This window comes from Meriones unguiculatus, chromosome 2, assembly GCF_030254825.1.
Source record: "Meriones unguiculatus strain TT.TT164.6M chromosome 2, Bangor_MerUng_6.1, whole genome shotgun sequence".
Classification (NCBI taxonomy): Eukaryota; Metazoa; Chordata; class Mammalia; order Rodentia; family Muridae; genus Meriones; species Meriones unguiculatus.
The window spans coordinates 45612699-45625303 of NC_083350.1; the positions used below are offsets into that span (position 1 = coordinate 45612699).

General features: G+C 35.6%; 1 protein-coding gene across 6 annotated transcripts in view; it reads right to left on the reverse strand.

Moving 5' to 3' along the window:
- Positions 1 to 12605, reverse strand: part of Tcerg1 (transcription elongation regulator 1) — a 58352-nt gene that overhangs the window by 20886 nt on the left and 24861 nt on the right. For 4 of the 6 annotated variants that reach the window (XM_060377332.1, XM_060377329.1, XM_060377331.1 and 1 more), the window contains 6 exons: positions 6940 to 7100; positions 5565 to 5621; positions 5365 to 5431; positions 4340 to 4390; positions 2876 to 3011; positions 2015 to 2104 (listed from right to left, as the gene is read on the reverse strand). In XM_060377332.1, the coding sequence (XP_060233315.1) occupies positions 2015 to 2104; positions 2876 to 3011; positions 4340 to 4390; positions 5365 to 5431; positions 5565 to 5621; positions 6940 to 7100 (562 nt within the window). The remainder of the gene's footprint in view (positions 1 to 2014; positions 2105 to 2875; positions 3012 to 4339; positions 4391 to 5364; positions 5432 to 5564; positions 5622 to 6939; positions 7101 to 12605) is intronic. The other 2 variants (XM_060377333.1, XM_060377330.1) reach the window with 1 other exon arrangement.

Here is a 12605-nt window from a genome sequence, read left to right on the forward strand (position 1 = left end):
ACAAAACTGCTGCCCTTAAAGTTTACATCCTGTGGGAGATAAACACCGGAATTTTTATTATTTACATTTATTTCTCTCTCTGTATATATGTGTACCTGTATGTAAGGATGTGTGTGGGCGTGTATGCCACAGCACATGTATGGAGATCAGAGAACAACCTGCAGGGACTGTTCTCTTTTTCCACCATGTGCATCTTAAGAACTCAATTCAGCTGAGCCACCTTGTCAGCCCAAATCTATTAATTTCAGATAATTAAAGCTATCAGTATTATTCAAAAATAACAAAACCACAACAGACCCACAAGGCAAAGGAAATAGCAAACACCAAATGTGCCTGCCTTATTCAAGGACTGTTGGTATGGCTATAATAAACACAAGAGAAGAACTTCAAAAGGTACACAGGAATGACTACATGTAAAACAGTCCATGTCAAAAGAGTCTGTTTTATCTTAAATGAAATGGGGTGCACGAGACAATTTTAAGAATAGCAATTTAATGTGATTTCTTTTACCTTAAGTTACTCTGGCTAGTGTGAAGAAAACATTGATTATAAAAGAACTAAAATAGTAGAAAGAATAAAAAAGGAAGAAAGGGGGCTACTGAAGAGAAAAACATGAGGGTTACAAGAGTCAATCTTAGTGGCTTAGATTAGGGCAGTAGTGGGAAAAACAATGAGTGAGAAGCTAGAGTTACAGAATGTATGGGAGGTAGATTCACTGAACAGAACCAGGAAAAATAAAGACTCAAGTTCACGGCTACAATAACAGCACATGGAAAGAAGAAGCAACCAGTTCATGGCCAGTTCAAGTTTTAGACTGTCTAAAAAAGCAAAACAAAACAAAACAAAAAGCCAAGGCTGAGTTACAGACATTGATAGGGCCATTATATGAGACGAGAATGAGATGATCACATGTGAATAGTCTTGAACAGTTTAAGGAAATACTTCAAAACAAAATTAAACAGCTACAAAGCTTAAAATGAAGATGCAAACACATTTGGATAGAGAAGTTGTTCTCTTGTAAGTATCAAAGCAGACACTACAAATATTCTCTATTAATGTTCATAAGTAGTTTGCATGGAAATGACAGAACTGCTGAGAACCATTCCAACCATTACACCATAAATATTCAAAATGAATAGCACTGTTACCAAAAAAAAAAACTTCACAGCTCAAGTATACTATGAGAATGTGATTCAAATACTCACCAACTTACAGAGATCACTGACCAGATGGTTCAGATAATTTAATAATATAAACTGCAAGTATGCAATACTTTAGAGCATGAAGCAATTACCATGAGGTAATAGTATCGCCTAATCATCAGGGGAATGACAATTAGTAACAAGGTGACTACTTCATGCAACTCTAATTCAGCAGAAACCTTGAGGAGACCATCATTTCCCTAGTTGGGAGATAGGCACTTTAACACATACTTAGACGTGCAGGTGTGGCACGCACGAGATACAAACATGCCAAGCACTACACCTCCACAGTATTTGCACAGACATGCGGGCTAGGAAAGCAATAAACAGTGGTCATGTCTGCTGGGAATTACAAATGGGTGTTTTTCTTTTGCTTTTTTGTTAAACCATGTTTTGCTATTTTTTTTACTCTAAATTTACACCATTTGTACAAATTGATAAATCCATTAGAAATAACTTTTAAAACCACTGCAGAAATAACTTCATTAACTATGAGGCACAAGGACAACATGTTCGTATAACAGTAGCAAAAGCTACTTCTTTTTTTAAGGGGGAAAAGCCTCTACAATAACCCATACCTGACTAAGCACTGAAATGTGAAAGTATGTTGTGAAGTACTATTGAGAGAAAAACATGGTGGCTTAGTTTGAACGGTATGCTGCTGCCAGGTGTGCTGGGACGTGCTTTCACTCCAGCAATAGAGAGCAGTGGCAAAACGACTACAAGGATAGCCAGCCTGGGAGCGTCTGTCTCAAAACTTATACATTCAAATTCATGTAAACGGTTAGCTTCATTGTTTTATTTCCTTTTACCTGTTTTCTTTCTTTAGGATTAAGAAGCAAGTACCGAGGGTCAAATACTATCTTGTGCAACTCCTTCTCCCATGTTGAAAAAGCAGACACCTTTAAAATAAAAAAGAAAGCATTGCCTCATAATTAACTCTAGAGCAGAAGGTCACAATTTTGCTTGAAATCTACAGGGCATCTGTTTACAAAGGAGACATTAAAACCACAGTGAAGTCTCCATCATAATAAATGATAAGCAGCGGGAGGCTAGCAACAGCAAATTTCCACATTAATTGGCTTTGACCATTTCTTATCATAAAGAAATCACACTCCATTGCTCATTAAAAATAACCACTACTGTGTGACATTTTAAACTTAATACATCAGAAAAGGCCTTGAAGATTTGCATTTTGATTTCACATACTAACTGCAATATTGTGATTTAAAATAGAACAGTTTACTTATTCAGACATATTTGTGAATACACTGAAAGTTTCTTTCTCAGTTAAGCTTTTAATATCATAAAGTATCAGTTCTTTCACCAAAAGTCATTCTGCAGATATTGTAAGAATTCATATACACCTTACCTATCCGAAGTAGTCCGCAATTCTGTAATGTTAATACTCATACATGTTACCAAAATTATATAACCCAACAAATGTTAAATGCTATTTGCTCTTAAAAGGATAGCACAATGTCACTTAGTCAAACATGAAGCGATAAGCCAAGGAAAATGCCACTTCAAAAAGTGTACAGTAATTTAACAGGTTCCCTTATCCTTCCCACCCCCATTTAGTGAGCACTAACCTTAGACTTGACCTTTTAGCAAGACATATTTATATTACTTATATAAAACAGAAATATCTCCCCCAAAGATTGTTTTCTGACCCCTCTCTCTAGCAGCATGTCCTTGAACTGCTTCATTCGAGCCTCCAGAGGGACAATGGCCCTTTCTCGGGCAGCTTTAATTTCAGCTTCCATGGCAGCTTCTTTCTCTGAATCAATGTCTTTATTATCATCTCTCCTATAAAAAAATAAACCATAAGGTGATATCAATACAACTAATACAAATCTTAACAAGTTCTTAAAATCAGTGGCATTTTCAAGGCAGTACTAAGCAACATATTTTTGACAAAGCAAATCATCCTGAGGATCTCAAATAAATTATACAGCATAACTTTCATTCTAATAATAATAAAATTATAATGCATTTTCAATGCCACAATGGCTGTACTGGTTTTAAAGAGTATATATACATATATATAGATGTGTTAGATAGACAGATAAATATAGATATATAGATCCATGTTTTAATGTGCTGTCTCTCTTACTCCAGTTAATATAAGGTGAACAAAAACTATGCTTACTAAAACTATGCTAGAATCAAATATAACAGAATATATTTTTAGTTCTTGAAATGATATAGAAAAAGCATTTCCCAAAATATTTATTATAAATTTATAAAGTATTTTAAAATCAACTAAAAATTATAAAAAGGTCTTACTTAGTAATTTCAAATATTTAAGAATTAATTAAAAAAATTTAAAAGTATCTTCTAATTTGGTCAAGTATGTGAAACACTTTACCTACCCGACATTTTTATTACTCACTTTCTTTGTGATAAGCTGAAATCTAAGTTGAAGGGCAGGTCTCAGAGAGTACCATGGGCACAAGAGTAGTTACATGGGAGTAGTAGGAATTAGAATGGTTCACCAATGACTTAACTTCTTGTTTATCCAAAAATGCACCTCAGGCTAAGGACAGGCCAAGTACTTATATGTACGCAAAAAGACATCAGGTCACTTCTCAAAACATATGCACTATGAAAAAGGCCTATATTTTTATAACTAATGCAAAAAATAAATCAAATGTATTCAAATGTATTTGAACAGATCTTCCTTCTTAAATATGATCCACTAAGTACATTAATCTTATAAAATTGATTTGTCGTCCCTATAGGTACTGAAAATTTTAAAGCACACTATAGGTAACCCAAGAGCTACAAATGGAACTCAGACTAACAATAATATGAGAGGTAATTAGCAACTGGGGATTAAGAAATGCCTCAAGAGAAGTAAAAATTACAATCCATGACTTGCAGGAACTTAGTGAGATAGTCTGTGACCTAAGGCATGCACAGAATTAACAGGTAAAGCAATCTGCCAAGCACAATACCTCTTACTTTGTTGAAAAACTACTTAAATAGTTAAAGGAGTTCAAAGACAGCTAAGAAATATAATAAAATATCCTTTATAGAATTAATACTGTCACAATACAAACTATCACTATCTATCTCAATAAAATAAATAAAAGAAAAACTTAAGCCAAGAAAGTAGGCTTTTAGCTTTGTACCTAAATAGAGAAGCTCGGGCAATCCACATAAAGGACTTCTTTGACATTCTCCTGATAAAAGCAGTTAAAAACCTTACAAAGATGTCTATAAGAACAAACAATTAAAAACAACCCAAAACTTTAGCATTACAAAAACATCTAAAATCATAGTACATAAACAGAATGAACACAATAATACATTTGGAATAATTAAAAAGCAAATGTCTTATTCTACAATTTTTACAAAAAAAAACATAAAATTAAATAAGCATAACTAATAAGAATACATTTGATTAAGGAATAAAAACATCTATTGTGAAAACGAGAAGAGCTGCCTCAGTTGCAGACTATGGAAATTATCTTCCATAAGACCGTCATTTAAGATTGTTGCCAATAAACAAACATGTATTAAGAAAGCACTCTTTATAGGAGCTGTTCTACTCATCTCCTTACCACGATCAGGCTGCAGTCAATCTGTGCTTTTTCAGTCAGTACTATTATCAACCAGTCCCTTAATCTTTATTTGCTGCAAAATAATAATCCCATTCACATATACCCAACTTCACTCTGCCAAAAGTAACATCACATCTTGCCCAGCTGCAGAGCTGTTTCTCAGTACTTTCTAACTAATGAAGGCATTCCTAACCAGGGAGTAATGACCAGTCTCTAGGAATACGCAAGTCATAAGCTAAGCTTATATAAGAAGACATCCATTTTTATGACATCCCTTGAACGGTGTTTGTGTAGGTTGATAAAAGAGAGAAATTTTATTTTTTAATATGAGGAATACTAAAGTTTGTAAAAAATTAACCAATGAACTTCTAAATGTCAACTAGCTTCATAATACATATTTGCATAACCAAATATCCTGAACTCTAACTGAAGGGACACCATCTCTACATTACAAAAAAAGCTAATTAATATCAGGTCCGAGAAAGCAATTATGCCTACTGTTTCCTAATCACATAAATAGCACACATTACCTTCCAACCAGAAACTGATAACTGTACATCCCCCTGGAAATGCATAAACTAGGTATTACTTACTTCCGCTTTTTTGCTTTAATAGGCTCATCTTCATTCATTTCTTCCATTAATTCTTGTTCTTCTTTAACTGTAAGACAAAAATTAAGACACTGAATACACATAAGAAAGCAACTGATTTTTCAGCTTCCAATTCATCTGCTAATCATGATCTGAACACTTTAATGCACAAAAATGCTGCAATCTGCAGTCATTTCACTCACTTGCACTCATTGAGAACTGCCACTTTTGGATCGAAAGCATTGCCGGAGCCGGGTGTCCTAGCAAAGACATTCCAAACACTGTTATCAACACTTAAATGCATATATTGACAAGCTTTTTAAAAAATGTAGTCACTCTTTTATCAAACATTAAGCTAAGTATGACAATTATATATTTATCTTCCCTTCAAAATGAAGTGTCAATTTACTTTGATGTTTTCTGCCCAGCCCTTAACTTAAAATGTGCAAGTAAAACTTCCCAGTTTTAATTTTATAAATAATTAAAACTCCCAATTCATAGAACAGATGCATGCTTATGTAATAAGTCTGACTCAAATATAAAGAAAATGTTTCAAAAAGAAGCCAGAAGCAAATCTCAGACTTTCCCTATGATTATGAAGCATCATCACCACACCTATAAAGTAAATATTGCTGAAGGTGAGAGAAATGGCACCAGAGGCCAGACAGGCAGTTACACTCATCTGCAAAGTACTTAAAGCACAACATGCCAGAACCACAGCTATATACTCTACGTAAAGATCTTGGTCACTTTAAGGACCGTATCAACATTTGTTACATTATAAGTATTAAATGATATATTTACCATGTTTCTACATTATAAATGAATATGAGTTTCATAAAAACAAACTGATTAAACATAATAAAAATTCTGAACTGACCTTAAGAAATATGTAACAAAGTTATACGTAAAATGTTTGTACCCAATATTCTGAAAAGGCAGTAGATTTAAATTTTTTTTCTTAGAGGTTAAAGATTTCTATATTCAAGAAGAAAGCTACCATCTAGTTTGGGGAGAGGAGGGGTTGACAGGTCTTGCAATATAAGACCTATGTACCTCAGCTGGTCTGGGACTCACTAAGCAGACCAGACTGGCCTGGATCACAGAGACCCACCTGCCTCTGCCTCCCAAGTGCTGGGATTAAAAGTATACGACACCACACTCCACAGGATTCATTTTTTTTATAGTTTTATAACATTTTGCATTTTGTAGACTATAAAATCTTAGCAAGTAAAATGTAAAAATATTCTGCACAATATGATTATTGCAAAATATATCACTAGTAGCAAAAAGTGTTGTAAAAGGCTATATCTAAGGATTGTTTCAGTAGCATTAATAAGCAGCAAGCTAACAGCAACAGTTCCAACATTCAGACTAACTGAAAAATACTAGGAAAGTTAAAAATGTTTTACAAAATAAAACCATACCCAAATTTTTGAACATTTTTCACATTTCTTACTTTATTCAAACCAGAACAGAAGTCTCTTTAAAAAATTAAACATTCTAAATGGCCTTAATACTTTCCATCAAATAGTGAAAGGGGTTAAATTCAGGATGAATTCCTAATTTAAAACTTACTTAGCTTCTTCATGTCTTCCAATCCTTTTTTATGAGGGGGCTCTTGAATAATTTTGTCAACATCTGCCCTTCCAATCAAATCATCAGGTCGGTCCCACATAGAAAGACGAGTGGTGGGATTGTAAAAGAAGACCCGTTCATCACCAGTCCAAACAACACACCTAACATAATATAAAATACCATTAATCCTGTGTTACAAAATATACTTTGATAGCTAAGTTAACCCTAAGAGGGGAAAAGGTCAGGCAGGTAGTAAAAAAAGCAGAGGTTCTAATTAATTGTTTTCATAATGGCTTTCAGAACAAAAGAGAGCTGAGAGGCTACAGAAATGCAAATCAATTTGTGGTCAGAGTTTAAAATGATTAGGAACTGAATTCAGCATACTCTGATAGCACTAAATTTTAAACTAAAGTTCAAAGGCAACAGAAACACTATTAAAAACTCTATAGCTTAAAAAGTGAACAAGTTTGTATTTCTTAACCTCTGAGCCATCTCTCCAGCCCGTTCGTAGTATTTCTTAATAAGCCAACATTACTCATCAAATGTAAACATGATCTAATTATAAAAGATATAAAATATAAAGGAAGTAAGGACTGCACCAGAACCCTGTAAAACACTGCAGTCCACTAGTCCTGCTTTTACAATTAGAAAACTCAAGCCCTCAAGCCATAACTTAAAAAGTATGAAAAGGACTTATAAGCTTAACATTAAATGTATTAAATACAGTAAGTCAAAATTACAGAAGCAACCATAAGGAAGTAAGTGGTTAATTCTACCCCTTCACAGGTTCTAGTCTGATGGTGGTTCTTACTGCAGCAGACAGCTCAAAGTCCAAAGGAAAACAGATCTCCATGACCAATCAAAAATTAATCAACACTGTCAAGTTCAGGGTAACCTAGATAACTGAAGTGAGCAAAGGATCCTATGTTGACATAATCAGAGATTCCAAAGTAAGAACTCAACTTCATGAGATAAAGAAAAACATACTTGAAATAATTAAAAACAGCAGTTTTCAGAATAGAAATAGCAACAATTTAAAAGATAAACAGGAAATTTAGAAATGTAAAATAACTGATATTGGGGGTTGGAGAGATGGTTCAGCAATTATGTGCACTGGCTTCCAGAGGCACCTGTCTCAATGCCCAGCACCCACACACAGCTCACACTGTAACTCCATTTCTAATGGACCCAATAGACTTCTGGACCCCCTAGGCACACATGATGTGTAACATACATGAAGGCAAAAGACCTGCACACATAAAATAAATACTTCCAAAGGCATAATGGACACAGACAGCAGACTGAATGACGCATAGCTCAGGAAACTGCAAACAAAAGAACTTCAAGAAAATCTGGCTGGACACAAAGGAGCAGCTGTAAATAAAAAAACAAGACAAAAATTCTGACAACAACTAGGGTGGAGGAAGAGAATGACATAACTTGTATGAGCCAACTCTATTCCTTACATCTTAAAGATTTATTTATTTATCATTTATACAATATCCTGCCTGCAGGCCAGAAGAAGGCAGCAGACCTCATTATAGATGGTTGTGAGCCACCATGTGGTTGCTAGGAATTGAACTCAGGACCTTTGGAAGAACAGCCAGTGCTCTTCACCTCTGAGCCATCTCTCCAGCCCTATTCCTTACATTTGACTCAGCTATTTCACATATAAAAATCAACACAGCAGAAACAGAATACCATGTTCACAAATGCCAGGAAACAAGAAACACACACACACACACACACACACACACACACAAATCAACCTTACCAATCCACCTGTAGGAAAATTGTGCATTGTAATACAAAACTATTCTATCATAAAGATGTACATATCCTAAAACTGATTATGTCTGAGACATATTTAGTGGAAAAAAACCCGAAATATACACTTTAAAATATATTTTATAACATTCCTCACACACCCAGGTATATCAAACACAACAGAGTAGAAGGTCTAGGAAAGTGTGTGTGTACCAAACAACACAATAGAGGTTTGACATAGGTCAAATTCCATAATTTTAAACTTTATACACACTTTCTTATTATATAATTTGTTTGTTTGTTTGTTTTTCTCTATGTAAAAGGCCTGGCTAGCCCGGAACTGACTCTGCAGAGCAGGCCAGCCTCCAACTCACATCTGCTTGCCCCTGACTCCTGAGTGCTGGAATTAAAGGCACACATCACCACCATCACCATCAGGCTTCATATGCTCTTTTTAAATGAATTCCGTTTTCTAATAGTCTAGGCTGGTACATATAATTATAAAACATAGCAGCCTTCCCCTCTTCTCCCAATTTCAAGCTAACCACCTCTTTTAAGCAGAAGAACTCCTCGGACCTACTTCAACTTTGGACAGCACTTGGATGCCAACACAGCAAAGAGGTGCAGGGTCTTTCTGGGCTAGGCAGTCAACTATAGAAATGCTGATCTTGTGGGAAGGCAACACTGACTATAGGAGTGTCGGATATTCTTGCTTATAAAATACTGCTTGGTGGATACATGAAAAATTCAAACAGGCAGTCTAGTACCAAGCTAGAACTTGCTACTATCTAGGCTTATAGAACCAGACGAGTGTACCAGAGAGGCAAATGGGTAAGTAACAGCCTATCTAGGTTAAAGGGTAAAACTATGTTTTTGGTAAAAAACATAGTTATGAAATCAGGTAGAATAACTAAAACATATACCAAATTTAGAAGAAATGCTACAGTGCAACATGAATAAATTAAATAAAAACCCTTTAAAGGATGAAAGTGCACTAAACCCACAGATGGCTCATAAACCTTTAAAATAAGATTTTCTAAGATGATATTCTGGATGGGAACTAAGATGCTTATTACTGCTACTTGGCAACAAGGAGGCCCGAAGGGTGGTATGTAGGATATGTATGCACTGAATGGACCAAAAGGCTGGGACTAGGAATAGGACAGATAGATGACTGTGGGTGGCCTGTAGTGACAATCCACATAGGGTAGTGGCTCTCAACCTTTCTAATGCTGCAGCCCTTTAAATACAGTTCCTCTTATTGTGGTGAGCCGCAACCATCAAATTATTTTCATTACTACTTCATAACTATAATTTTGCTACTGTTATAAACTGTAAATGTAGGATATCTGCTATGCAACCCCCGTGAAAGGGTCATTTGACCCCAAAGGGGTCATGAACCACAGGTTGAAATCTTCTGACTCAAGGAATGCATCAGACTGCTGATGTGAAAGTCTGAGCAGATTGTGATGGTGGTAGTGAAACCACGGGCCCAGAAAGCCTACACCCTCACCCACTCCCAGGCTTTTAGATCTGCCTTGCCGAGGATATCAGATTGGGAAGACCTCTTCAGCCCTCGAGCCATAACCCCCCCTTAACTTAGGTCAATAATGGGGGGAGGGGAGAAACCTACAGATAAAAATCATAAGAAAAACAGTTAAGGGCTTGGAAGGACGACTAAATCCAGAAGTCTAGACATACAAATTACAACTGTTCCAGAACAGGAAAAGAAGCAATAATTATACAAAGTTTAAAAGAATGTTAAGCTATTCTAAGGACAGTCCACACGTGAAACACGAAACCCCAAACAGAGAATGAGGTGTAAAACTGCTTACCAGTTTTTCATGAACAAAGAGAAATAAAGCTTAGGAGCTTGTGTATTAAATACAGATCATTTTCATAAACATGACTTTATAGCACATACGTATTTTACATAATTATTTTTAAATGAGTTTCTTATCAAGTTAGTGAAACATATACACAGAAAACCATACAACCCTTAGTGATATTTCCTACACATAAAATCAACTAGAAAACAGTTTAAACTGCCTAAGCAATTATATTAGCAGTAGAATTGGTATTGACATTGTGACTTGTGTGAGAAATGCAAATTGTAATTATGCTGCCATTATTGAGAAACAGCCATTTTCACAGAAAGAAAAAAAAAGTAAAATGTGAGACAGACATAGTTCAGAAAAATGGCACTGTAAGCTTGAATGGCATGAAGTCCTATTGCACCTTTAAATAAGTGTCTACCATCTAAATCTACCACATTATTTTTAAAATCGTAAGAATCCAATAGCAGCACCATTCCTAGACTCAACACTGTGACGTATAAATGCAACTTCTCATAAAAAGGAACTATTTTTTTCTCCTAGGAAAAATAACTTAGTCCAAAACTGGAAATACAAGACAAGCCTCAACCTCTTATCACAAAGAAAAAGAAAATGAAAATCCTAACAAGATGAGGACTGAATCTTGTAAGAGCCAGAGATGAGACAATAGAACAGTGTGGGAGTACCTCTACCAGGCAGAAACATACAGACATTTGGTAAGTCCTTTCTAATACAATCTGCCCCTTTAAATACCAATGCTGGGGAAGGAATCTCTGCACAACTATTCCGTTAATAAAGTAAAAAAGAGTTACTACAAGGACATTGCCCTGTCAACCCGTAATAATTTATAGGATCTGGTCTAGGGAGGTGCTACCTTGCACTAAGCACACACTGAGCACATAACTTCTGTAGAGAGATGTGCACGGTAGGGTATTGAGGAACACACCTGCCACTTATCTACTACAAACTACTAACATTCTCCAAACTGTAACAACCAAAAATGTCTCCGATACTGCAGTTACAAAGCAAAATTACTGCTGATTAAAAAACATGGATCTAGACATAAATAAATGATCTGATTTTTCAGTAACAGGTACTAACATAACACTTACACACAAACAACTGGAAGCCTTTTGAGTACACTATCTTATTCGAAAGATCAAACTCATCCCATCACACTGAAGGTCTCCTTGCTATTTTTGTGGGAAATCCAGAAACAAAAGAACCTACTCAAAATTACTTCAGGCATAGCTGTTGCAGGATATTTGATCTCTTTGTGAACCCTGAGATTATGAATTGGAAAAACATGTTTATAGTTAGGGTGTGGCTCAGCCCTAGCACATATCTTTAAACGAAGAACTTTCTATTTATTGTAAACAGGTACTTGTAGTATGGCTTAGAGCACACACTTTTAATCAAAGAGTGTTCTACACAGGATTAAATACAGTTAACCCTAGGTCAAGAGGCAGAGCAAACAACCACATTGACAGGAAGTGAACATGGGAGGATGGATAGAGAGACACACAAGTAGAAAGGAGGGTCATTGAGTTGAAAGGTATTTAAGACAGAGTAAAGAAAAAGGGCTTTTTCCTTCTTGAATGTGAGTGGAGTAGAAAGGGCTTTTCCTTCTGGGACACTGTCAGCTGAGTAGGGAGTTCAGATGGGAGTGCTTTCTCTGCCTCTCTCAGCCAGTAAATTTTCACCCCAGCACCTGGCTCCTAAGTCTTCATCGATAAAAAGGAAAAAAAAAAACTGGAAAAAAAAAATGGGGGAATGCAATGGGGGAGCAAAGAGGGACAGGGACAAAAGCAGCAAACACAAGTTGGGAAGGATTCAATATAACAGTACAAAGCTTCAAGAACAAACAAGTCACTGTCGTATGTGCAGTGGGTAAGGCTAAATAAATGAGAGAAGGAACAGAAGAGACACTAATATGGCAGAGGGAAAAAAAGAAAAAAAGAACAAGCCCTAGAAGAAAAGATTACTCCATAATTGGGTAAGAAATCATAATTAATAATCACAGTGAAAGCCTACATCTGTATGTTTATATGTACATAATAATAA